The 27,929-nt window shown below is 41.2% G+C and overlaps 1 protein-coding gene across 4 annotated transcripts in view; it reads right to left on the minus strand.

The window, feature by feature from the left end:
- Positions 1 to 1,313: 1,313 nt before the first annotated feature.
- Positions 1,314 to 27,929, minus strand: part of PDGFRA (platelet derived growth factor receptor alpha) — a 54,852-nt gene continuing 28,236 nt past the window's right edge. For all 4 annotated transcript variants that reach the window (XM_075930412.1, XM_006113483.4, XM_075930411.1 and 1 more), the window contains exons 9-23: positions 27,546 to 27,672; positions 26,381 to 26,574; positions 25,839 to 25,933; positions 25,599 to 25,731; positions 18,651 to 18,755; positions 16,232 to 16,342; positions 15,811 to 15,964; positions 15,300 to 15,466; positions 13,846 to 13,961; positions 13,328 to 13,450; positions 12,663 to 12,774; positions 9,239 to 9,338; positions 9,027 to 9,132; positions 6,641 to 6,876; positions 1,314 to 5,401 (exon numbers count right to left, since the gene is read on the minus strand). In XM_075930412.1, coding sequence (XP_075786527.1) covers positions 5,254 to 5,401; positions 6,641 to 6,876; positions 9,027 to 9,132; positions 9,239 to 9,338; positions 12,663 to 12,774; positions 13,328 to 13,450; positions 13,846 to 13,961; positions 15,300 to 15,466; positions 15,811 to 15,964; positions 16,232 to 16,342; positions 18,651 to 18,755; positions 25,599 to 25,731; positions 25,839 to 25,933; positions 26,381 to 26,574; positions 27,546 to 27,672 — 2,027 coding nt within the window. In that variant the 3' untranslated portion in view covers positions 1,314 to 5,253. The remainder of the gene's footprint in view (positions 5,402 to 6,640; positions 6,877 to 9,026; positions 9,133 to 9,238; positions 9,339 to 12,662; positions 12,775 to 13,327; positions 13,451 to 13,845; positions 13,962 to 15,299; positions 15,467 to 15,810; positions 15,965 to 16,231; positions 16,343 to 18,650; positions 18,756 to 25,598; positions 25,732 to 25,838; positions 25,934 to 26,380; positions 26,575 to 27,545; positions 27,673 to 27,929) is intronic.

The raw sequence follows: 27,929 nt of genomic DNA on the forward strand, positions 1-27,929 counted from the left end.
GCCAAGAGGTGGGCAGGAGTCCTCTCCACTACGTGCCCCAGTTGGTCTCCTGCCCTGGGCTTGGCTCAGCTGATGTACGTCATTTCCGCTTTTGCAAGTGGAGACGATGCACACTTAACGCCGTGTTACCCACCCTGTGGCAGCAGCACGCAAATGTGCCTAACTCTTCCCCTCCCACCCCTGAACTCAGTCTTACATCTGCAGGGCACGAGCAATGAACAGGTTCCCCCTCCCCCCCTCAGGAAGCCAGTCTTGCGAGAGGCGTGATGCTGGATCACCAGCACGGGCTCCCTGTTGTGTGCTGGATGTTGCCAGTCCCTGGACTAGACAGAGAAGAGAGCAATGAGGTGAGTCCTGGGTAGACCTGTTAGAACAGTCACTGGGTGGCCAGGGCTGGATAGTTCAAGTTTGAGCAATAACCTACAACAAGGAAAAAGAAGGAATGTCTGTTGATGGGGAATAACTGGGAGACAACAGGGCTGGCCTTACCATGAGGCGAATTAAGGCGGCCGCCTCAGGTGCCAGACTGTGGGGGAGGTGCCACTAGGACCCAGAGTATAGAAAATTGTGTCTGCTGCTGGTGCATATGTATTCTCTCTGCTCTAGATGCACAGAGATGGTGGAGTGCCATGAGAGGAGCAGAACAGGAAGAAGGCAAAATTGAGACCTTTCAAAGTTTTGGCCCAAGTGAGGAGGTATGGGGATGTCATTTGAGCTCCCCATCTCAGGTGCCAAAATGTTGTGGGCCGGCCCTGGGAGACAAAATATTTGGGGCTCCACATTTTGATAAATCTGGGTTATAGTTAGCCATAGGCCACCCCTATGGTAACCACATGCTGTAGAGTGGAATTATTAAGTCAATGATATAGCAAAGTAGGACTTATCATAACAGGTTAAAGCTGTAATAAATAAATATGAATGACCACATACTAATCAGACAGGGAGCACGCTTATATTCCACAACATGGAATATCATTGCATATCTTTGACACATTTATTTAAACACCAAACTGAAGAGAGTGCCACAACTCACACACCTGATCTGAATATATTTTTCAGAACTTAAGTGATGCGATTTAGTAATTACTGAAGTAAAAGTCTATGGTACATATAGATTTATCAACAATCAAATCATAATGGTTATCAGTGTTTGAAGTTTATTTAAAATTGATTTATTTAAGTATGGTCTTAAATTTGCAGACGCAGGGGTAGAGCAGGGGGCAGAGGCACGAGGAAAGTAAATGTCATTGACAATCTGAGCAAGTTTTATTCATTATCAAGTGATCATCTTTAAATGAGTATAGACCCCTAAATAGCCTTAAATTATATATCATTTATTGAAATATAGAGATCTTAATGTACAGGTTTATGACAAAATATGAACGGGGCATATGTAATACATGTTGTACTTCCCATCATTTATATCAGTTAGCCCTTCTTCAAACACTTCACAATGCCACCATTTTGGAAACACTTTTTTTTTATTATTCTAAAATATAATTTTTGGACATTCAAAAGTGCAACAGTTAACGTGCCTGTGGATTATATCACAGTTAAAAAAATATAAACAAAGGCAGTGATACAGCTGTCATAATTGTTTTGGCAGTATTCTAGGGCTATGTCTACACTTTGGGAGAGGCATACGGATCTTGTGCAAAAGGGGTTTTTTTTTGCGCAAAACGGAAGCGGCTACATTGCTTCTTTTTGCACAAAAATCCCTTGCGCAAAAGGAATCCGTAGAAAATATGCTAATGACATCGCAACGTATTTTCTGCCGCAAAAACTTGCAGTGTAGACAAAGCCTAGAAGTCTATATAAAAATACATATATACATATTGATGTATAACATCATTATATCTTACGTCCTTCATCATATAATAGGACCATTTTGTACAAGAGACAGCCCAAATTTTAAGGGATTTGATTGGCCATTCAAAATAGGAAGCTGTGTTTCACAGGAAGGTTTTGATTGTCATTATACAGAAGGAACTGGGAATTTCTCTTCCGGTGGCTTCTCAAAATTAAGCCATAAAAGAAAAAAAATCTGCAATGCTAAAAGTGTCAAACAAACAAACAAAAAAAATCTTAACTCTGCTTTCTACTCAAATCCAAATAATTTTTCCAGGCTAATATCCCTGGCCCCAGTCCTGCAATGAACTGTGCTTGGACAGACCCCTTCACCTTGCAGTGAACCCCACGGTCTTCAATGGGGTTCTGCACAAGCTTCCATCTGCATGCAACTCATTGCAGGGCTGGGGGTTTATGATTGATAAGGGAATGGCGAGACAGGAAATGTTTGAGTGCCAATCTAAAGCATAGGTCCAGTCCCAAAATGTGTAGTGAGATTCAGAATAAAACCAACAAGAGGAGGGTGGGGGGCAGTATAAGAATGTTACATGACCTGTCTTTTGATAACACTAAGCTACACGGCCTGATTTTCAAACATGATGAAATATGAGCCCTATGCAAAACTGTTTGCCTACCATAAACATGAAGTTATGTGACTGTACATATAATTTATGTAATTTGTGGTCTTGGTTGGTCAGTGCTTAATTTGTAATAAAAAATGCTCAAGCAGTTAGGAACTCAAGCATTTTTTTAAGCTTTCACTTCTGACACAGCAAACCCAGAAGTTTGAGCTGTGGCATAAAATAAGAAATGAAAATGGCCCTTCAGCTATCTAATAGGCCATTTTTTCATAGATTCATAGAGTTCAAAGCCAGAAAGCAAAATTAGGTCATCTAGGGCTATGTCTACACTGAAAAGAAAAGTCAGTAAAAGATATACACATTACGAATCACAATATGCATATCTTTTTCCACTTTTCTTTTAAAAGAGGCTTTTCTGAAATTTGGCACGTCTACACAGCGCCAAATTTTGGAAAACCCTTCTTTTTTGAGCCATCCCTTATTCCTCGTGAAACAAGGTTTACAGGGATGGCAAAAGAATGTGTCCGCTTTTTCAGATATTTTTCAGAAAAAGCGGATGCATTCCTTAGATGCGGCATAGCTTTTCTGGGATACCTCTGGTATCCTGGAAAAGAGCTGCAGTCTAGACGTACCCTAGTTTGACCTCCTGTATGTGTCAGGCTCTTAAATTTCATCCAGTAGTGAACCCAATAACTTGTGTTTGACTAAAGCATAGTTTGAGATTACCACAAGCTTATTTTCCAGAAAGGCATCCAGTCTTGATCTGAAGACATCAAGACCTTGAGAATCCACCACTTCCGTTGGTAGTTTTTTCCAGTGGTTAATCACCCTCTTTGATTAAAAAAAAAACATTGTGCCTTACTTCCAATTTGAATATGTCTGGCTTTTGTTTGCAAATGCCTCATTGGCACCCACAGTTGCATGCATGCATACTTTTGCATGTGGCCTGAGCCATCTGACACTTTGAAATTCATACCCGTACTGATTTATCTGTAACAATGGCAGTACTACATTTGAGACCTATTTTGCTCTCCTCTGCTCACCACAGTAAGTGAAGTCAAGAGGCAGTGCACAGTATTTCTAAGGGCCTAACAACTGGTCCTTCAAGTTTAGTTTTAGTTGTTATTCAGAATCCAGTCACTTTGTTCTGTTTAGTCACTCACTGGTTGTCCAATTCCACATGTAGTAGGAAAAAACATCCCATGCAAGCTTTAGTTTAGATCTCATTTGTGTTGAGTGTGTCATCTCAGGTACTGAGCACTTGCTGTGAGGTTCTCAGAGCACACAACTCCTACTGAGTTTAAAACCTAAGCACCAAATAGGATTTGGCCCATAATTGGCATGTACCTTATCTGTAAGACTTCCAAAGCATCACATTTCACAATGACAGCAGTAATCATAGCATATTCTATGTACATGTTATATCAACAAACAAATATTGCAGACCCAAGAGCCGATTTCATTTTGTAGTCCCTCTTTCCTAAGTAAAGGATTCAGACCAGAATAACCAATACACTTGAAAGCAATTACCTGTCTTAGAGGGTTGATATAGATAATACAGACAGCTTCTTCTGCTGCAACTGAAACCTGAAAACTAAGATAAGAACATGTGTTGCAAAATGATGACTGCATATTTAATCTGGAGTCACAGGCTAAGAAACAAGGCTTCCTTGTTTGCTTCCAGAACAGTTCATATATCAAATCAGTTCTTCACATTTGACCCCCAAATAAGCTCCCTTTTGAACAGATGTGCAAAATATTACTTAAACACTAACAATAATGTTACTATTGATTAGTCATACCTCTGTTTTATCATAACTTCGGAAACATGATGTACATTATTTAAAGGTTTAAAAATAGCTCTACATTTGAAAAAAAAACCCTCAGTAAATCAAAAGGTGATTGATTTAAGAACATCTTAGTAAAAAAGCCACTCATCTGATGCTGGCAAATTAACTCTTCACGTTTTAGAAGATACAAAGTTCTTTTCTACGCGTGAAACTAGTTTTAGCTCACCAGAGCAATTATCGTATTGTATACAGTCAAATACAACAATTGTTTCATATAAACATTTTGAATCCTAAATCCTACTTATAAGTTTTTAAAATCTGTGCTTTTACTGAAGAACAATGAGTTATAAACTATATAGTTAGTGTTATTGAAAACAGTAGTAGTATGAAAATAGCTATTTTCTATCGTTAAAAACTCACTAGGTTTCTAACACCTATTATAGATGGTTTTTTAAATTACTATTCCTTTTTATTTGTATTAACTGTAAAAATTAAAATGTTATGTAGTTCCGGTACCTTTAAATTTCAAAAGTGGTTTTTGCACGTACTTCATTCACACATGGATAGTTCAGCAGCAGAACTGAAATCAAACAGAAATCTGGAATGGTCTCTTCAGAAGTCCACAGAGTATATTCAATGCATACCTCAAAAGATCCTTGAGCTGACAGTTATTTACATAATTACAATGATGATGTTTTGCCATAGTGGAAATTCTATCCATCGGAGTCATGAATGCCCTTGAAACACAAAACTGGTCTGTTTTATGGCCTCTGTCCTTGTACCTATTCAAACTGCAAACAACACTGAGATGCTACTGAAGTACTGCAAAATGCAATGCTGAAATGCTGGCTTCAGCCTGTCTTACTCTTTCAAATTCAGGATGATCTCTGTGTGCCGGGAACAAATTTCTACTTTCTTTGCATCCTTTGCATTGCAATAAAGTGGTTTTCTCTACAGAGTAAAAAAATCCTTAAGACTGCATGGAGAGTTTCTCTTTTGATATAGCTCAAAGATGTCTATTTATTCCCTGTGAATTACAGGAAACTGTCTTCCACCAGGTCTGAGGAATCTATTCCAATGTCGTCCATCATGTCAATGTCCTCAATGGTCTCATCCTCTCGCTTGATAAAGGTAGAGCTGCTGGAACCAGTCTCAATGGCACTTTCTTCGGATGTCTGGGAACTGTAAGAGGCAAAGTAACTAGGAGCTGTAATACACAGTGAAATAAACATGATCTTTAAATTTCTAGTAGTTGGCCTATTGACCTGGAAATGGATGTATGCCCTATCTTTTGGCACCTTGGGTTATCGTGGGTGATCTCTGACCACCTGTTTCTTAGACATCTGGTAGGAAGAAGTCACCAGAGGTAATGAATAATCTTGGAATTCAAGGGAGCGGGTTGCTCCTCCCCCCCTTTTCTGGGAATGACCCCTGACAACTCATCCATACAGTATTCAGGAGTGAAATGTTAGACTTGAGAGCAGCCCCCACCAAACAAAATCAGATGTTGCTGTGGCAACTGGCTAACTAGAAAAGTCTGGAAAAGTGAGGGAATGAGATGCTTAAAGAAAAGATGGTACAACAGAAAAAGATGGCAGGTGCTTAGATCAGGCCTGGAAATTTCTGCCCTACGGCCATGAGTGACCTCATTTCAGCATCTCTTGATCATAGTCTAAAAATCCAAAAAACTTGGCTCCTGGAATCTTAACTTTATAATTCATGTAGCATAATAAGAATGTAGCTGGAAATATTGCTAGCTACATAGTGCTAGATTCAGCTACCCTCATTCACATTAAGCATTTTATTAATGTAACTATTTATATTGATAACAGTCCATTGAAAAAAATCCCAGCCAAAGGCTCTGTCACCAATTTAAAATAAAAATAAACTCTCTCTGAAATAGCCTAACCCCAGTTGTTCTGAAATAAAATAAATGGATCCATGGATCCCTCACATATCTCAAACCTGTTTCAACTCATTCACTCTAGGAAAAACAAATGGGGTCTTACAGTGTGTCCCAAAGGTCAGTCAATTTTGGCTGCTGGACCAAGCAGGAAAGTGAATTCCAAAGGTGAGGGGCCTCATGGGTAATATCCTGCCAGCCCCTTTCTATATGGCAGTGTGGTATAAGAATGGAGGCAGCCTCGTGAGTAGGCAGGTTTCTGGCCATAATGAATAGCTAGTTTCATGGGCTGCCCCACTGAAATCATTGGGGCCAGTCACGGAGGGCTGCACTCTACCCCCTGACTGATGATGAATAGTACCTAACTCAACAAGTAGTCCCACTGAAGTCAATGGGCTAGCTTTTGAGTAAGGTGCTACTCAAGAAGAGAAAGGGAATCAGAATCTAGAGCAGAGTAAAGTGCTATAGAAGTGTGAATGCAGACAGCAGGTCCATAATGTATTATAAGCAGCAACTACCTGTGCCTGTTCCTTTTGCCAAGTTCATCTTCGGAGATGGGATCAATGTCAGGCAGAGGAATGATGTAGCCACTGTCAGCACTCAATCGCTGCTCATCAAATCCACTCTCCCTGTCCTTTAACTTGTCTTCATTCTTGTAGGTGACACCGATGTAGGTGTTGTCACAGTCCACTCTCATGCGTGTGACAGCCGGGTGGTCACTTTTCAGGAAGTCCAGATGAATCCTTTCATAGCTCTGAAAAGATTCATTTAAAAATGCTATTTGATGCTGTATGCGGAGGCCTCAGCTTCCTGCTGCAGATAGCTGTGCTGCGTAACTAAAATGGATGGCACTCTGAGCAGGCCTGAGTGGAGCTTTGCAGACTTACTCAAGAAGATTTACAAGCCTTCCCTGGACCAGTGCCTATAGCCTGACCCTACAGATAGGGTACCAATATTTCATATATGGAAGGGTTTCATTTTAAATTAGTGCTCAGGCCCCTCCATGTGCATAACTTGCAGGCACGTGATGGCAGCTTGCAGATGCAACTCTGATCCAAACAGGGAGTTACTAGTTTAACTATCCAGTGGTGCATGTACGCCATGAGCCTGGTTACCTCGTGACTGTTAAACTATATTAGTGCTGGGGATAAGTGAACATGCAAGTGTTCAACTGTGGGGAGTACTGGGACTGCATGATCTCTCTCCCTTCTGTTTTTGCTTCCACCTGCTCTCCCTACTCTAAGCTAATGAGGAGCAAGAATGAAGATTCCCCATTGGTTTCCCTTCCCCGTTGCTCCTGGCAGCTACCCTTCCCCTGAGTTTACTAACCAGTTCTGGCACCTTCTCCAAGGAAGGAATGAAAAGATACTCCTGTTGGAGAGAGGATGAATTCCTCTCCTCTCGCACTCCAGTGGGTGGGGCCAGGAAGTGTGGATGTTTGCAAATGGAGCCAAAGATGATGATCCAGGAAGAAGTCAGGGGAGCTGACAGCCACGATGGATCCCTGGGCCAAGCGTGGGGAGGGAAGGCAGCTCCATGCTCCACTGAGCCTTGGACAGAAGGGGTGGGGCCAAAGGCAACTGACCCTCCGCGCAGCTGAACCCCCTCCCAGCCGTTAGCGCTACCAACAGCATGCACAGCACTCTGGTGGCCATTCCATAGGGTCTCAGGCTCTTGGCCACTGTAGCGGCAGCGGTAGCCAGGGGCCTCAGGTCCTTTCAAATCACCAAGCCCTGGGGCACTTGCCTCCTTTATTCCCCATTGGTGAGCCTGGAAGGAGTGTGTGTGTGTCCTGAGGAGGGTCAGAAATAATTACCACCTCTGTGGAGAGGAAGAAGAGGGACTCAGACATCAGTGAAGTTCCAGGGGCCCAGAAATGATGGGCTGGCCATCATCATCCATGCTTCTCTGTATATTAGGCAGTAGAGTCCCAGCAATAAGGGATGAATGTAGTGAGATAAGAGGCCCATCAGTGAGAAGTGACTGGGTAGTTGTGGGGTGAAGAAGTGAGGAGCACGTTTAGGGAGGCACAGCAGTGGGGATGAGCAGCAGAAGTGAATGGAGGGGCAAGAGTGAGTGAGGGCTGCGGGAGGGGGCAGCAGGAATGACGATGTGTGGGAGAACCCACTAATAAATGATGGGTGAATGGGAAGCAGGACTGAGTGATAGGAGTGTGTGTGATGAGGGGTCATTAGTACCCGGGGATCAGGGTTCAACGTGGGAAGGAAGGGTTGATTGAGGTTGGTGGAGATTATACACAAGGAGGAATTGGTGCCTTTCTTAGGATTTTGCATTTTCTTTAAAAGGCCTATGCTGTAGGAGCAGCTCTGTGGTCAACAGAAGGATTAAGATGATAGAAGGCCTACAGGAAATGAAGAGTGTCGTTCCTTATGTAATATTGTAAAATGATTCTTGGCAGCAGCCTTAATTTTATAGCTTTACTGCAGGGGTAACCAACACCCTTAAAGTGCGCGAAGCAGCCCCTGTGCCCCTAGAAATGGCCTCGGCTCCCTGTGCTCACGGGAGCAGGGAAGCCATCTGGTGTGGCAACTGAAAAAGCCTTGTCTTTTAAAGGGGCAGTGTCCTTTTTTTTTTGGCTCAACAACTCTGGGAGGCTGGTGGGGAGCTCTTCCTTTTTTTTTCTTTCCCTCAACAAAATTGCTCAAAAAAAAAAAAATTCTGGTGCGGCTCTTCGCATTTTTTCTTCCACTCTTTTGGCTCTCTATGTTTAATGGGTTGGCCACCCCTACTTTATTGTCTCTTATATGCTGCAACAGCATATCTGAAGGATTTCACTGACATGGCTTAATGAAATGCTTACTGTACAGATGATCTGAGTCGCTGAATTTCAATTCCTCTGGGGAACAAAGATACAAAGTGCAATAGAAATTCCAAAAAACAAACCTTCTTGTACTCGCCAGGCAACAGATTCTCAACGATTTCACTCAAATGGTAAAATGAAGGTCTTTTCTCTGGTTCGCTGTTCCAACATTTCACCATGATCTCATACCTGAAAATAAGACAGAAACCAGTTTCATCCGTTGGAAGTTGAAAATAAAACAAAGTTAACTAGAAGTAGGCTTTGGCACAGGAGAAACAAGAAAGAACATACGTACACTTCACTGGTAGCATGGTCAGGTTTTGCCATTCGGTAGCCACTTTTTATCTTGTTGTAGAAAGAAGAATCAACCATCATGCCAGGGTATGGGGTGCCACCTTATCAGTAAAAGGCAACAAAAATAGCTTTTTTTACACTGTTCAAATACTTCCAATGTCATAATAAGACACGACTAAATATATGAAAAACCAACCATCCAGCAGAACCCCTTTAAACCACTAATCTCCTCTGCTGGGTATTTAGTGAGCTGGAAACGTGCTCTTTTCCTGTGTCTGGTTATTATTTTTTGCATTAGATGTTCTCCGAAGTTTTGGAGAGAGCTAGGAATGTGAGCTAGATTTGGAAGGTAGGAGTTTAGCTGGCATGTCTAAGGCTCTTGAATCAATGTACTGTATTTCTGATTTCTGTACTGTACTTTTTAAGTCTTGTAATATATCAGGACCTAGGGATTGATGCTCTAAGTCTGAAAATTCAACAAAAATAATTCTTAGTCTCTGCTATCTCTTTTCATCTTTCAGAGATGTAATAGCAGGACACTGTAGTAGGTTTCATTATTACTATTATTGATTATTTATAATGCCTTATGGCTTCAGCTGAGATCAGAGTCTCATTTTGCCAGGTGTTGTAAAAACATATAGGTACGTATAGGGAAGGCATACAGCATATACTACAGTATATTTACTAGTACAAAAGCTATTCCTTTTATTGGCTTTTACTTGTCATCATATGTTTAATTTTTTTTTTTTTTTTTTTTTTTTTTTTTTTTTGCCTGGGCAAAAGCTCTGCCTGTGGGAAAATGCTAGATTAGTATCATTAACTAGAAGTTAGTTATTAATAGCAAGTGGGTGTTGCTATTGGCTAATTGCTGGGGCCTAAATGGGGCAGAACTGTATTATGAAGTGTTATCAACTAATTAATGCCAAACAACAGTTGACAAAAATGAATGAACAAAGTACAGTTTATGATGCATTATCCTTGATTGTTTTTATTGCATGTATTCACTTTGAGTTATTCAGCCACTCTTACTGACTCTGAGCACTGCACTCCTTCACAGGTAGTCCCATTGGAATCGATGGGACTAGTCAACAGAAAGCTCAGCATTTAATAGAAACTAGTCAACATGAACAGTCAGGACCTTTACAAAATTCAGTTATTCACAATAGCTCTTCCTAAGACTAACATGAGTCATTGAGATTCTAATGTACACCTTTGGAAACTCATTGAACTATAGCATGACTGTAATACTCTATGTTTGTACAGCACCAAACACAAAGGAGCCCCTGGCTGAGGTTCCTAGATGCTCCCATGATAAAAAATAAACAAATAAATAAATAAATACATGTGCCAGAGCTCACATTAATGTCCTGCAGAAAGAAAGCTTAATATGGTTAACAGATTTAGATAAAATGTCTTTTAGAAACAATTGTAATAGGCTCTATTTAGAGAAAAATCAATCTTCAATATTTTTGAAGTTTATTATGCTAGGAGAGAGAAAGGAAGGGCAATGCAGGGGGGTCCAGGCACTGGATTTGGGTGGCCTGGATTTTTCTACATTCCCCCTACAGTTCAGACAATGGGGGTGTGAATAGAACAGCACAACCAAGTATTGCTCTGGAGCTCCCCTGTGTGGAGAATGTGGCATATGCAAACAAAATGTTTCTAGTTCATATTAATGATTAATGTAAGCACATGTAATAATGGTGTTTAGATACTATAGACATGGATGAGATAGGATTGAGAGAGAGAAAGAAAGAAAAAGAGATTATATTGCATTGACCTGATTAATGTGTTGGAACATCATTGCCCTCCTCCGGATATAATCAGAACTTCTCCAATGTCTCATAGACTCTCCACTGCAGGAGTACATCAATGCAACATTGGCACCTTTTTAGTTTGCACCTGCAGCATTTATGTAGGAGCGTTTCAGCACAACAGGTCTGGTACTCTACAGGGCAGTGTAGCCATAGCCAATATCTTGTCTCTCTGGGCCAGATCAAAGGTATTTAGGGGCCTAACTCCCATTGATTTCAAAAGAATGTAGGTACCTAAATACCTTTGAGGATGTGAGCCTCAGTTGCCCATCTGCAAAACATGCCTTGCTCACAGCAGTGCTGGAAAATTTTAAAAGATTGTGAGATACTCAGGTTCTCAGTTGCCAAGGGCTGAATAAACCCAGCTGATAGATGTGTGTGTGTGTGTGTGTGTGTGTGTGTGTGTGTGTGTGTGTGTGTGTTGCTGTTTTAATAAGTACTTATGTGACAAGTCATTCTAGAGCTTAACAGTCACTGCTCACTTTAAAGGCTACTAGCATGTGGTGAGTCCAAGGGCTATTCAATGCCGTCAGCTCTCACCATTGTAATTTCAGGCAGACTCACCTAATTTAGTCTCTTCCTACCAGGCTTGAAATGAGCCACCAAGCATACGGGCAGCTGCCCAGGGGGTTAGTCAGTAGGTCAGCTAAAGAGCCGTTCTTCTTCTAGTCCCAGTACATGCGGGCTGTGTCTACACTGGGCCACTTATTCCGGAAAAGCAGCCCACTTTTCCGGAATAACTTGCCAGCTATCTACACTGGCCGCTTGCTTTTCCGGAAAAGCAATGACGATCTACTGTAAAATTGTCAGTGTTTTTCCGGAAAAACTATGCTGCTCCCGTTCGGGCAAAAGTCCTTTTCCGGAAAAACTGTTCCAGAAAAGGGCCAGTGTAGACAGCACAGTAGTCTTTTCCTCAAAAAAGCCCCGATAGCAAAAATGACGATCGGGGCTTTTTTCCGGAAAAGCGTCCGTGGCCAATGTAGACGCGCTTTTTCTGGAAATACTTATAACGGAAAACTGTTCTGTTTTAAGCATTTCAGGAAAAGGGTGCCAGTGTAGCCGTAGTCCCTTCTGAAAGATCCCTTATTCCTTATTTTAAGAAGAATAGGGGATCTTTCGGAAAAGGCTTTATTTTCTGAAAGATCCCCGTCTAGACTGGCGCTTTTTTCCGGCAAAGCTCCGGAAAAGGGATGCAGTCTAGACACAGCCTAGCTGTGCTTCCCTAAGCCTGTCTGCTAGGCAAGTTTTCCCAAGCCTGTATGTAGTATGCCTCTGTCCTTTGGTTCAGTAAATGGAAGGAAATGAGTTGAGGGTGGCTTTCAACTCAGTAGCAGCCAACTCAAAGTCAGCAGTGATCAATAGCACACGCCTTTAATCTGCCTACTATCAAAAACCAATACTCTCAGTTCTTTGGCACAGGGGCTGACTTTTTACTTCATGCCTGCACAGAACCTTACACAGTGGGACTCTGATCCCAGTAATATCTACTAGAAATCATTGAGATAATTCATCCCTGCAGTTTAGCACAATAGAATTTACAGTTCTTAATTTAATATGGCATGAATTCACCCAACTTAATTATTACTGTAGAGAAGCGCTCATGGTACATACCAAGAGAAAATATCTCCCACAGCAGAATGCCATAAGACCAGACATCGCTTAATGTGGTGTACAGGTTGTCAAAAATGCTTTCAGGTGCCATCCATTTCACTGGGAGAAAAGTCTGCAAAAAAACCCACCATATTTATCATTACAGAAATCCTGCTCAGTAGAGCAGGTGTATCATTTTTAGCAGGAAAGTTTGCACTAATACACATTTGCTGAAGTGGTTAGTAAGTTGTTTTATTCAAGGAACTATGAAGAGGTTACAGGATTGGGAGCAAAGCTTCTACTTACTCCGTGTAAAGACTAATCTTGGAATCGCTGAATTGATAAAGTGTTAGCAAGTGACTCAGTTGATTTGTGGACATGATATAGGAGGTAGACTGGTGATTTGCTTATGCAAATGTGTCACTGATTGCTATGTTATGTTACATTATAATGACAGTGCCTAATAATTTATTCAGTCACAAAACTGGCCAGTTAAAATCTGACTGCTAAATGCTTGTTCTGGCCAAGAACTTTTTATCATTCAGACAAACTTTATTCCCCTAGTTTTCATCTTGCTGTCAATTAGTGTAAGCAAACTCTGACCAGAAGAATCTTACAAAGCATATTATACTGAAACTTATCATCTCAATTAAGAACTGAAAGAAAAAGATTAAAGAAGTACATACGCTGCCTTTGGAGACATAGTTGGAATCGTGCATGATGTCCCTAGCCAGACCAAAGTCACAGATCTTCACAATTTTTCCTTGAGCCAGAAGGACATTACGAGCTGCCAAGTCACGGTGCACACACTGCATGGAGAGATAAGACATGTAAAGAGATACCAATTCCCATGAAGGCACGTTTCCTTTGGAATGCATAGCCCTCCTCCCCCCACAAAAAAATGTGTTGACCTTTTAGGTAGGCACTGTTTAAAATTGGACCATCTTTTGAGCCAGCACTTAAGGAGGGTAGATTTGGGAGCGGGTGGGTCTTGTCAGCTAGGAAAGTATGATGTGAAAAAGCTCTGCCTTGCAGTTGATATTTTGGCTAGTAATTTGTAATCACTTTTGTCTTGGCTTTCTAGTTAACAAGGAGAATGTGTAGAACCTTGAAAGGACAATCTTTCATGTTGTGATTTTTAAATAATAGTAAAAAAAAAAAAAAAAGACTAGGCCATTTCTATTGTGTTCCACATGACACTCACATTTTTAGAAGCCAAGAACTCCATTCCTCGTGCAACTTGGTACGTGAAGCTTAGTAAATCCAGCAGACTGAGGCTGTCAGAATTGTCATCGGAAAGCAGGTTTTTGACTTCTGGTTCTGTTGAAAAAAGCAGAAAGGAAGGGGGATATGTTATAAAAGTGTATTTAGGCCAATTGGTGCCCATGTTCTTTCTACCTTCTGTGCCTCTGAAGTAATGATGTTAACAGAGTATCATGACCCCAAATCCATCTTTTCAGAATAAATAATCATGTTTGCATCAGTTACTAACACAAGCTGCATTCCTTATGAAAAAAATCAATATTAAATATAGTTTTTTGTTTGTCTTCTGTACATAGACTTTTTATGGGGAACTGTAAAAAACAGCTAAGTTAGAAAGGGCCAGTGACATTATGTGGGTTGTGTTTACAATCTGACATGGTTAGAAGCTAGGCATTAGCTTAGATATGGTAATGCCATTAAGACTTTTGTACATTTTTGACCATTTCAGTTTTGCTGAGTGCTGTTATGTTTCTCAGCACCTACACATTAGAATATGTCCAATACTATCAGTGGAGGATCAGGAATTCTATGGCAATCATTCTTTTTTAAATTAAAACAAATTCAGGAAAAAGCAGTCCAAGCAATTCGTTTATCCCTGCTGACCCAGAGCAAAGCAGCAGTGCACTGATGGGACTAATGACTTGGGAATTGGTATTGACTCTGAGTCTGAAAATGATTCAGAGACAGAAATGAGCAACCTTCTTTTGGAAGCAGTGCTTTTGTTTGCTGAGAAAAGGGAAGAGGAATGGGATGTGCGGCCCTTCCTCACCTGTGTTACATAATCCAGAAAAGCATTTGAATTTTTTCCCTTTTTCATAAATGTCAGATAATGAAAGTGCAAACAGGGAAAGAAAAATGATCATGGTGAGTAGTACTGTGACATTGCTCAAAATCTTGTAACACGCACAGAAGTAACAATACCATTGCTACTTAAGACCCTGAATGTCACCATGCCATATTCCATGATTAATCAGTTAACATTTAACCAGTTAACCAATTAAAGAGGGACAGGCAGGGGCTGTTTTGGCAGGGCTGGAGTGCACCCAACCTGCAGTGGGCACCACAAGGCTGGAGCAGCTCCCTGCCTGTGGAAGATGGGAAGCTGCTCCAATCCTCACTGGTTAACCCGTAAGGGTGATGCTTACCTGTTAACCAGTTAATCATTCACATCCCTAATCATGACGGCTCAGCTGCAGCAACCACAAAGATAAAACTCCATTCTTTTTGCCCCACAAGCACAGATGGCTATCACATGAGCTGAAGGAGAATCTTCCTTGTTGGTAAACTGCATGAGGCTTGCACAGATATTGGAGTACTTCTAATTCTTTCTATTGGAGAGCAGAGGTAACAGGCATTTCTGAAGGAATAATTTTTAACAACAAAAAATACACTTACCTGACACAGATTTTTTCTTATATGATGCAGGCCGATCATACAACGATCTCTGGATATCCGAATACTTAGAACCCTGCTTCCTTTCCAGCATTGGCACATACTGTGTTGTATCAGCTTGTTTCATGTCCATGTATTCTCCATTGTTTTCAAAAGATAAAATGACATAACTGAAATAATAAGCAAAGGCAATATTACCCAGTGAATTGGTTGATATTTCACATGGCATTTTCATAGTTCTACTTCTAGATCATAGTTAATTATGGCACAGTAAGGCCTATCATGTCACTCTGATGCAAAGAAGTATAAAACATTACTTCTCAGGGTAATAAAAAAAACCCTGCCCAACATTTTCTAAACTAGGTGCTTATATTACACTCCTATATCCAAATTCAGACACTTATATAAGACTAGTTGATGAGGCTATTTGCCTAAATCAAGATTTGCATTGTAACATCAGGGCCTTGCATTGTAACATCAGGCACCAGGTCTTTTTGTCCACCTTTTTCCCCACCTTCTTGTGCTTTCATCAGCTGTGTTCATCCCAAAAATGTCGAAGTCCTTCTTTGACTTTTCTGGATGTCGGCTCAGGAAATTATCCCTGTTTTTATGCAGGTAGTTTACCAAGTCACCATAAAAGCAGTATTCAGTAATGATGTAAATTGGACCTAATGAAAGATGGCACAATAATACTTAGATAAGAGAAAAAATATAAATCTGTGAAAAGATCATGGAAACCAAATAAACAGTATACAGAGTATTAAGGATTGTGCAAGTCTATTTGTTGGGCTGTAAGAAGAACTACCAGTATACTTGCTCAACACCTAGACTATGTTAAATGCTAATTTTAGTTGCTTGGCAGACACCAATTTGGGATTGTTAAATACACAATTTTATATCCTTGGCAAACATTGATTTATCTTAGACAAACCTACCTGATTTGGTACAAGCTCCTAAGAGATTCACAATGTTCAAATGGGGCCCAAGATGTGTCATTATCTTCAATTCAGACATCAGTGCCTGTTTTTCACTGGATCTAGCTGTTGCTGTCAGAAAAATAAACAGGCCACTTAAGGGTCAAGGATCCTTGTTCTTGAAAATGTTAATACAATTCCGTTAATACAAATATTTAATATGATGCATTGTTTGATTGGTGAAAACATTTACATAGAGGCCTCTTGAGGTTGGCTTTGCACTTTATCTGATGATGGAATTACTAGATACTAATAAAGGACTCACATGACACAATTCACTAGTGAGTCCTATCTATTTGCCATTCTCTGTGATACAAAGTGGTCATAATCCCAGGTCATAATCCCTTTGAGTTTTCTCCATGGTTGGATGAACCTCCAAGTGGCACAGAGACAAGGGCTAGATTTGTAATAGCCAGGGCTCAAGCAATTTTCTTGGCCCAGTGCCAGAGCTGAGAACTGACAAGCCTAGAAGTGCTGGGGCTAAGCCTGGCACAAATTAAATACTGACAGAGTCTCTTTAGAAGCTCCCCACTGAGCACCTCTACTCCCTGACAGCACCCACTGAATGGAACAGCCTTTGGGGGCCATGAACAACCAGAATAAAATAGAGAAGCCTTAAGGCAAATATATTTTATACCATTTCAGACTAGGGTTGCCAGAGGTCCGGTTTTGAACGGGTCAGTCCGGTATTTGAGCTTTCTGTCTGGGAAATAAATTGAGATTTATATGTCCGGTATTTTCTATTAAGATTTATTATTATCATGGGTATCAGTATGCAGTTGTGTACTGCCTGGATGGTAGACACGCTCACACTGCATGAGTGTGTCTACCAGCCAGGCAGTACGCAACTACACAGTAGAGAGGAGGGCCGGGGCAGGAATCCCCAGGGCCGGACTCGCCTGTGCACCCTGCCGGGACTGTGCGCAGGACAGGCAGCACCCCGGGTCCTGCGTGCGCCCGGGCTAGCCCCACTCCCCGCCTACCATTTCCTCCCCGTCCAACCCCACTCCCCCCAATTCCCTCCCAGCCAGCCCTGCTTCCTGCCAGCCAGTCTCCCCCAGCCAGTTCTGCTCCTCCCAACCCCCTCCCAGCCAGCCGCACTCCTCCCAAACCCTTCTTGGCCAGCCCTGCTTCCTACCGGCCATTTCTCCCCCCCACCCCCGATCTTCCCTGGCCAGCCCCGCTCCCGCAACCTCCTCCTGGCCAGCCCTGCTCCCCTCCTCACCAGTCCCCACTCCCATCTGAGATCAAGTGTGTCTGGTATTTTTTTGAAATCATCTGATAACCCTATTTCAACTACACAGCCCTAAATCAAGGGCCCACAATCTTTCTGCCCAATACTTTCAATCACACACCAGCCAATCTGGCTTGTGAGGTTTATATACTCACAGGCTAACCCCCTCACCTTTCTGATCATGCCAGAGCACCACTATCAGAAATATTTACAGACACAGAGATATTAGATTCCAAAACGTTTATCACTGATTTTTACCTCAAAAGTAGCTCTTTGTGGTGTGATGGGTGCACATTACCACATATATGCTGTAGTCATTGATTTTAAATTTCTTTTCAAGTCATTGGGTCAGCTCCTTAGCTAACATAAGATGATTTAGTATCAGTGGAACTTCAGTGAGAGGAATTTCTTTATAGGTTGGACCCCCGGTGTGTGCACAGGCAGTGGGGCTGCCTGGTAGGGCAGCAGGCCAGCAAGAGTATGGAGCCAGCTGGGAGGGCAGTCGTTGGGCCAGGATTAGAGGGGCTGGCAGCCAGAGGCCAGAAATGACCACCTCTGGTCCAGCAAAATCCCCCATCTGGGACTGGACAGGTCCCAAGGGTGCTGCTCCAGTGCCCAGCAGCCCTATTGTCTCTGCATGCTGGGTTCCCGCTGCAGAGCCTGGCTCCTGTTGGGAAGTCCCGCTGCCTTGCCAGTCTGCAGGGCTCCTGGGTGCTCACCCTCCAGTGAGACTCTCTGGTCCTGGAACATCCATGGTCCGTGACGGAGTAAAGAGTCCCAGTTAAAAGAGTTTCAACCTGTACCTGAGAATCTGACTGATTCCACTTCATTGCACCATGGTATTATTTTAATTTGTTAAAAAAAAAAGATTATTTATCCTTTTCCAAACTTCTTGAGTTAGCTCAAAGTCTAAGCCAATGCAATTAAGACAGAACCTTCTAATATCTGCAGAAGCCTCAAGGATATTTTTAAACCACAAATATCACAGATCAGTCCAAAAGAATCTCAAAATCAGGCAGCTCTATGGTTTACTTTCAACATTACAAATGTAAGGAGAAATCAGAGATACAAATGAAAACAATGCTAATGATTCTGCACAAGCTTGAACCACCTGGCTTGGATACTGACAACATGAGAATCACTTACGTTTTAGCATTTTCACAGCTACCTTCATCACCGGTTGAGAGCGACTTAATCCATATGCAGTTCCTTCAACCACTTTCCCAAACGCGCCTGAACCCAGGATTCGCCCTGCAGACAATAGAGTTTGTTAGTCAATGAACAGTTGCATGATAACTTATCTCAGCTTCTGCACCCATTGCTCTTTATGTAATGCTGCTGGTATGTGTTCTATGTACACAGAGTGAGCATGTTCTTCTAAGGCTGGTAGTAGCACTAGTAGTAGTAATACCACCACCACCAATAAAAATCAGGTAAGCAGGAAAAAAACAAGAAAAAGAATTGCTTGAATTAAACAATATTCCTAAAAAAAGCCAAGTAACCAAGAAGACAAGAGCACATTATTAATCAGCTTGTAGGGCAGGAGGTGACATCACTGGGACTCCCTGTTTCATTCAGGGTTGCCCACTAAATTCTTTGGCTGAACACTTTTAACTATAGAACACTGATTTCCTATTGCCTAATCTAAATTCTCTGTTCCAAAGTTTGTTGTAGTGTAACTGATTTGAGTTGTGTTGTTTTGCTTACCCCAGGGCAGAATTTGAGTCTCCATGATTAGTTTGATGCCCTCGCTGTCGTTAGACTCAATTTCAGATAGAACTATCAATCTAAAGCAGTGGTGTCCAATGCAGTGCCCGTGGGCGCAATGGTGCCTGCTGGGGCATTTATGTGCACCCATCTAGTGACCAGGGCCGGCCCGAGCCATTCTTACGCCCCAGACGCCCAGAGCATGCGCGGCCTCTGCCCCGGGTGCGCGGTGCATGTGTGGTGCTGCCCCCAGGCAAGCGGCATATGTGCGGTCCCGCCCCCAGGTGCCTGGCAGCCCCAAAAGGTTGGGGACCACTGATCTAAAGGATAGTCCAGCAGAGTGCCTTAGACTGTTATGTTCATGCTCTAACAATAAGATAGATTTGATGTCAGAACCAGCTTAGTTTAAGAATTCAAAACCAGGGACTATCAACAATCTAAGAGAAGTTAAAATACATGCTGATTGCCCATGAGGGAAAAGTCCTCTGAAGTTTCATAAACAAATGTGTTTCATATAGATTGTATTGCTACAATCGATATGTTATATTCACACCTCCCATGTTTAACCCACTTTATTCTGCCCACAAATCAGTTAAGACAAAATGGTGGATTATTATATTCTATCCTTTGTTGTGGGTTCAGGATGTGGAAGAATTGTATGAGGAACTGAAGACTCCAGACAGATTTTTTAAAAAATACACAACATGCAAAAATACACCCAAATTACTAAAGTCCATGGATTTGATATTCAAAAGCAAGTGCAGGTGCATTAAGTCAATGTCTGTTCAGTAAACAAACTGTGCATAAATTCCAGATGTCAGTATGTGATCACATTTCGGATGCACTTTTTTTTATTACCAGTACCAAAAAAAAAAAAAGGTCACCCGGATTCTGTTCTTATCGGGAAATACAACATTGCTCCTTTTAATATTCCTGTCGTTTACCCTTAATCTGTCATATATTGCCCCTGTTCTCTCCTTCATTTCTGGAGATGATGCTTCTGAAGATGCTACTCTTTCTCTTAACTACAATACCCAGTACAAGGCCTACATATAGGCTATGTCTAGACTGCATTCCTCTCTGAAAGAGGAATGCAAATAAAGCAGATCAAAAATTTAAATGAAGCAAGGATTTACAAATCTTGTGCTTCATTTGCATAATCGTATCCAAGCTCTTTTTCAAAAAAGGAGTTTTCGAAAAAAAAACCACAGTCTAAACGGGGTTCTTTAAAAAATCACCCTTTTTTTGAAAGAACCCGTACTCCCGAAAAAATGAGGTGTATGGGTTCTTTTGAAAAAGGGTTTTTTCCCCAAAAAAGAACCCCATCTAGACTGCAGGGGTTTTTTTTTTTTCGAAAAACCCTTTGTCAAAAAAGCGCTCGGACGCGATTATGCAAATGAAGCACAAAATTTGTAAATCCGCGCTTCATTTGAATTTTTTATTTGCTTCATTTGCATTCCTCTTTCGAGAGAGGAATGCCATCTAGACGAGCCCATAGTGAACAAACTTACATGTAATTTTCAGTAAAAAAATGAATGTATCACCAAGATAAACAAGAAAGATGGGATTTTCAGAAATGGTCAGTGCTGGCCTATCTATAATCCTATCTAAGGTCTCTCTCAACTCGGTTACAAAACAGCATGATTTTTTCTCATTTTCTTTCCTATTCTTGTGCGCCACTAGAGTCTCCTACCAGTCAGGATGTGAGATGCTTCCTATTAAATTCCGCCATCCTGAGTGTGTAATTTAGCCCTGGAACATTTTCAGCTTCCAGATCTGTGAACCACATGGCAGGATGCAGCCCTTTTAAACATGCTGACCTTTGCCAACATGGCTTGATCTTGTCATCTGCACTCACGAGTTCAGTCCACAATTGTATCGGACTGTGAGTATGAGAAGTCCTTCCCCCGCACTGGTATTTCAGTGCAATCTGAGGACTTGTGGAGAATGGTGAGCCTCTGACATTTAGGAAGTGGTTCCATTATTTCCCCCTTCCACCATACTCTTCACATATTTTTTAAGTCCTGCGTCCCATATCTTTTACCCTTGCATTTTGGAATTGGAGTTAACTGCTTGGAGCTGAATGCTTCTTCTGGCACAAAGTGAAGTTTTATGCTATTGATACAGACACCTTGACTGGTTGCCCCCAATTAGACTATACATTTATGTTTATTTTTACTATACTGGTGCCAGAGTGATAGCCCTGGAGAGTGAACTCTTCTATTTCTCTACATTGATGGAAAAGGCAATATCTTGGGATAAGGAGGTGCCTTAGTTCAGCATCCATCTACATTCAGTCCTTGGCTTCTCTGCTTAGAATGCCAAGGAGAGAGACCATTTTTGTCATCAATTCTAGACCAAATTCCACTCTAAGCATAAATCTGGTAAGTTCCTGAGATGCTCCAGATGTAGATCTGTGAAATGGAGACCTAGACACATAAATTTGCATTGTGCCAATTAATTAATTTCAAATCCAGCCTCCAAATGGTAACACACACACAGTCATTGGCGTAGGGTGCCAGTCTGTGTTAGTGGCTAATAAATGATAGACTCTGAAGCCATATCCAGTCTTGTGAACTATTCAGGGAATTTAGAGTCATTAGTTTCAATGGAGTTTTGTGCATGAAGCAGCTACATAGTTGGGTCACTCGGTTGGTATTTAAATACTGTTGGTAGTCTGGGCATGGGAGTGAAGCCATTAGTCTTTCAGAGTTTATCAGGCAGAGTAACACCAGATTTTTAATAAGACTATTGTGGCAAATTTGTGGCCATGTACGAGACCATGCATGTCACTATGCTGCACACTGTGGGTATGTCTACACTTGCACCCTCTTTCGAGAGAGGGATGCAAATGCACAGAGCGAAATTGCAAATGAAGCATGGATTTTAATTTCCCGCACTTCATTTGCATATTTGCGTTATGGCGCTGTTTTGAAATAGCGTTATTTCGAAAAAAGAAATGCTGTCTAGATGCAGTTATTTCGAAAGAAAACCCTTCTTCTGAAATAATTGGTAAAACTCGTTGTAGGAGGAATAAGGGTTATTTCAGAAGAAGGGTTTTCTTTCAAAATAACCACTTCTAAACAGCATTTCTTTTTTCAAAATAGTGCTATTTCGAAACAGCGCCATAAGGCAAATATGCAAATGAAGTGTGGGAAATTCAAATCCATGCTTCATTTGCAATTTCACTCAGCTGCATTTGCATCCCTCTCTCGAAAGAGGGTGCAAGTGTAGACAGACCCTATGGCCATTCAGAAATTCACAGCAATGGCAGGGATAGAACTCAGATCTTGGCATTCTAAAATCACTATTTTCTACCACTTCAGAGAAAGAAGAATGTTGATTTAGCTAGTAGCAATGGAGGTCTTATGGCACATAGTGGGGGTATTCTGATTACAGGACATCCCTGCTATAATTCTCCCTGGTATATATCCATTCTGCACTAAAGTTGTTGGTACTTGTAGGAACTATAAGTCCTCCTATTCCTTGCTCTTAAGTCACGCAAAAAAAAATCATTTTGCTATAAGTCCAAGTTTTTTTGAACATATCTTGGACTCATAGTGAGGACAGCCTGCGTATCCAACAGAAGGTAGTGGTATTTAAACACATTAACCAAGTCATTGCAATGTAATTTATCTCTCTCAGGTAGTTCTAACTCATCCATGACTGTAGGATCTAAACCCCATCCTTGTATGTAATTGTCACAGGAGAAGGTTTCCTCTCCTTGGATTCCTATTGCACACAGCCCTCACACACATCATTAACAAATTCAACCAAGTGCTTTATTTACAATGTGCTTGATAAATGTTTGTTCACCATAATATACGACTTCTCCCCAAGTCTGTCCTTTACCAACAAACAGGGCAGGGGAGAGCTCTGACCTCTTTAAAATCTTGGGCTTCTTTGGCCTGCAGCCTTCCAACCTAGGCTCTTCCTGCCTCTCTCTTGTAATGGTTTCCAGCTGATGAGCTGAATCACCCAGCTAATTAGTTAATCACTGAGAACTTAACTATTACCTCCTCAATTTACCTAAGGTAGGGATGCTGCCCCCAACCCTCCACCAGAGCACTGAGTCAGCGTTGGCCTATTCACACTCCATCAGTGTAATACATTGGGGGAACAAAACAAAGCAAAATTGTAGTGTGACCTCAATTTATTGAATTCCAGTCAACTGAACTCCAGTGACCCAAAGCTGAGTATGGTCACCTTGCACTCCAGATATCACACTCTAGATACCACAACCCTATAAAACAGGTAGAAGGAGGCCTTCTGGAAGAAGAGGAAACTTGCATGTTTAAGGAACAACACTAGTTAAGCCACATCCCCTAATTTTCCTAAAGGCTTTGGATACCTCTTAAGATCTTCAATACATTTGCTATAAGAACATGCAATGCCATTTTTCTAAAGTGAACCTTCCTCCCGCATAAACAAGAATATATTGAAGTTAACTGATGCCAATGAGTCACAGAGACACAAAAAAATACTGTGGTGAACAATTAACAATGCAATTCCAGCAATCTTTTTACTCATATAATTAAAGCCAGGGACATAGTCAAATATTTCCCTTAAATGTCCATCATGGTTTAGTCTGCAGTTAGCATAGCAAATTTAATTAAACAAATTTATTTCTGAATCAGAAATTCCTGGTGATACATTCATTTGAGAATCAACAGAAATCCGCTCCCTGACAAGAAGTACTTTTGATTATATTGATTCACATAAGAAATAGAGGTGTATAAAGTGAAGAGGTTTTGTAAAGTGTATGAAACAAAAATAGCATTCTTTTTTTTCACGTTTTGTGTATTATTTGATGCATAGATACCTCTGTAATGGGGATGTTCAAAATACATAAGATGCTATATACAGATAGGAGAGAGAAAGAGGTAAGCAGACAGACAATTATTTATTATATCACACTTCCTAAAATTCCCTTATAGTTGAATTCCACATGAGATGTGACAAAGAAACGGTAAAGCAGGAGTGGAAGAAAGAAAGGCAGTGGTTACAGAAATAAGTTTATGAGGTTACTTGACAATAGCATTTCACATCATGGATTAATAAATTATAATATTTTTTAATAAAATGGCATAACTACTTCCAGGTTACATTTGGTTCCTACAGATAGAATTAATAATTGTATTTTACAATAAAAATGCCATTGCTGACTCACTTCTTGTGGGCTTCTCAGCAGAAGTGAATCTTAAGGCAGGAATTTAGGGAGGAGAGGAGAAGTTAATGGCCTAACAAACCATTTTGGGGAAAGCATGATGTGTGAAGCAGTGTGGAAGCAGTATGAAAGAGGTATATTTAGAGACACTAAAATGTGTGTCTCAAGGCAGCCAAGTCTGGTAGAGAAGAATGGTCAGTGGGTAGTGTGAAGAAAAATATGGACAGATACATAAGTAGGGGCAGTTCCACAGACCATTAAGAGGAAGTGGAAGGAGCTTGAACTTAAGGCAATGAAGCAGGGATAAATCAAAGGAAGGACAGTGACAGTTTTGTAGGGACTTGAGAGGAGCCATGTGGGGAGAAGAAATGCCAGATATGAAAAGGTCACAGCACTTAACACAGGAGAGAACTTTGCTGTCTGGAAAGAGAAGAAATTGGATCTCAGAAATGTTGTGAATAAGCTTGGATGTGAGAGGTAAAAGAGTGGGAGAGGCAAACATGGCTCCAGGTTTCAAGTCAGGGTGACAGGGAGGATAGTGATATGACAGAAAAAGGAGAAAGAGAAGAGGATTTTTGGAGGAAAGTCAAGCATCTAAGATAGGTGTAGATGAATGTATTTTTGGTATATTCAGAATAACTTTCCATGAAAAATCAGTTTGCTTGTTCATTTATTAATAATTTTGTAAAGATTCTGCAGCCGCATAGAACTTCATGGCCATCAGCTGTATTTCCAGCCATGGGCATGGAGATTCAGTTGTCCTTAAACTTTCTGTTCACAAATCCAAAGCTCCTAATGATGCCACTACGTGGAAATTTCCATGAACTTTAATAGCATTAGGGTTTTTATACTCTATGATCCATATACTAGTGGGTGACATGATCAAGCACACGGTGCATGTCTGAGATTCTGTCCAATACTGGGCAATGGTACTTATATACTTGCCAGGGCATTCTCATTTCTATGTTTTTGCAAGTCTTTTCTGCTTTTGTTTATATGCCAGGTTAAGAACAGTATTAATGTTGGATAGCATACAATTGCTGTGGTGTGATATTTTCATTTCACAACATAGAAAGTTATTTTTCTGTAAATCAACTTTTTCTGCAAACTTTGGCTCTTCACAGAGCTCATCCAATGATTGTAGGTCAAAAGCTCTGCTTCACCACATCATTAAATCAACATCTTATCTCTACAGAAGAAGAGGGGCTCACAGTTCTTACCAAGTACTAATCCATCTCTAGGAAACTCCCATCTTGAGTCATAGGGCAATTGCATTGGGTCCACATAAATGTACTCATGGCCATCAGGGCTGATAGACTCAATGACTCTCCATCTTATCTCATACCTTGGTTTCTGCCATACATAATAAATAAAACATAAATTGTCAGGCTCATGCCTGATTTACAAATGGGTCAGATCACTCACTGAATTCAATATAAAAATTACATTCTTTAAGTTACCTGTTTCCATACGATGACCAGGACAATCAGTAAAATAATCACAAACACTAATAACACTAGGACTGCAGCAGCCACGGTTAATTTTGAATTCAATGCTGTAGTAAAAGAAAAGAGTGTAATTTAGATTTGCCTCCTGAATGCAGGATGTGATAAAGTTTGTGAGTGACATAAGACTCCCACTCCTTTGCCATCAAAGTTCATGTGCACTGCAGATGTGATAATGCAGTCTTCTGAAGCAGGGAACATTAAGCTATTCACTGTCTAGCGTAACCCTCCCTCCGTAATTAAGGAACACTTGTGGTAACCTGAAGAGGCCTCCATGGCCATTAGTAACTAAAAAGAACAGACAGATCATGGAGCTACATAATATGGGAAAGATGGATCCAGAACTAAGACCTGAAGAATGGCTCACGTCTGGGGAAGATTTGTCAAATCTGTTTGCATTGTTATTTACTTTCAAAAAGCTGGGTTTTTTTTAAAACCTATTAGACATATTGCATAATTATTTCCAGATTTGATGGGGAGTGACAAAGTTAACTCACTAGGAGCCACAAGCTTCAGTTCCCGAGTAACAGCACCAAGAGTGTTCCTCGCCATGCACCGTACTGCCAGGGTCTCTTCTACCTTTTGGAAGGTCACCTGGCTTTCCACCTGGTCCTTCTCAACCCGATGAGCCTCCATGTGTATATCTGAGATGTTGTTAGTCAGAAGCATCCATGAGGTATCATTACTGCATCTGCAGAAATAGAATAACCATGAATATAGACATCAGATTTATGTATGGGTCAGCAAGTGTAAACAAAATGAGGCTCACCCTAAGGCTTTTCCCTTCTCCTTTCCTTTGGCAAGAATAATTTTAAGGACCAAAAATGTTTAAATTATGTACCCACTGCCTAATAATCCCCTGGCTCCTATAACTAATAGGTTTCTGATCCCTACCAGCACTACTATCTTTAAAGCACCAATAATGGAGCCCAGCAGTCCACTGCTGCTTAGTCCAAACTTTGCTTTGCTTTGGGGGTTTTCATTACATCCCAGAATTTTTGGCTTGTCTCTGAAGTCCTGGCACCAATTCTGGGATAGAAAAGAGTGGGAAATCCCATACGGCAATAGTGAAATGTGAATATAATGACACTAGAAAGCATTTCTGAAGTTACCAGGGCTGCTGGGGCTCACCAGACTTGTTGGCGGCCTGTGAGACTGCCTCCAGAGGAGGAGGAGAATGGATGACCCTGGAACTAGATCAGCATATGTGAGGGGATTAATTAGTTAATATTTTAAAGCACATTGAATGTAAAATATATTATCTATGATGGGATCAGTTACAGGAAGAAAGGTGGCTGGGGGAACATGAAAGGGATAGGTTAGTCTGTTCAGGAGATGGCAGGAGAGCTTCAGAAGTATGTGGATATGCATCTGACTTTTTCAATCTTCTTTGGACTTCATTGAGTCGCACTCAATACTAATCTCCGCTTAGAGAAACTTACCAAATAAATATAGCAGATGTGTCTACAGAACAAAATCAGTAGGAATATCTCCTAGCCCCATCTCTATGCTGATTAAGTATAAACAACTTGTCACTTTGGCAAGACAATCTAGAATCATAATTTACAGAGGACTGACCAGGAATGTGTGTCATGAGTTTAAATTATGTTGGTCAAGGGAAAACACTCACATTTGGAGATAAAGGCACATCTGTTTTCTTACTTTTTAATGTCCTTGCAAATCAGCCAATCCACGTCAGGGAAAGGTGTCCCTTTTGCCATGCATTGGACTGTCTGTCCCCCTCCAGAGCTGTGGTGATCATCCACTAGGTCTAGAATTGACGCTGCAACTAGAAGTGAATAGGGAAACACATGTCAACATTTTCCCCCTGTATTTGGGGTAGAATTACAAATGGAATATGACAGAGGTTTAAATTGCTCTGCTCCTCAGGGAATCCAAGTCTGGGTCCTAAGTTCTTTACTTCGCTCCAGGCTTGATGATTCCCTGAAGGATATGACTAACTCAGATTGACCTTGATATCCTGCCAGGCTATAACACAGCACCAGAAGGGGGCACTGTGGAAGGGCATGCTCAGAGCTGGGACAT

The sequence above is a fragment of the Pelodiscus sinensis genome, chromosome 5 (assembly GCF_049634645.1).
Source record: "Pelodiscus sinensis isolate JC-2024 chromosome 5, ASM4963464v1, whole genome shotgun sequence".
Taxonomy (NCBI): domain Eukaryota; kingdom Metazoa; phylum Chordata; order Testudines; family Trionychidae; genus Pelodiscus; species Pelodiscus sinensis.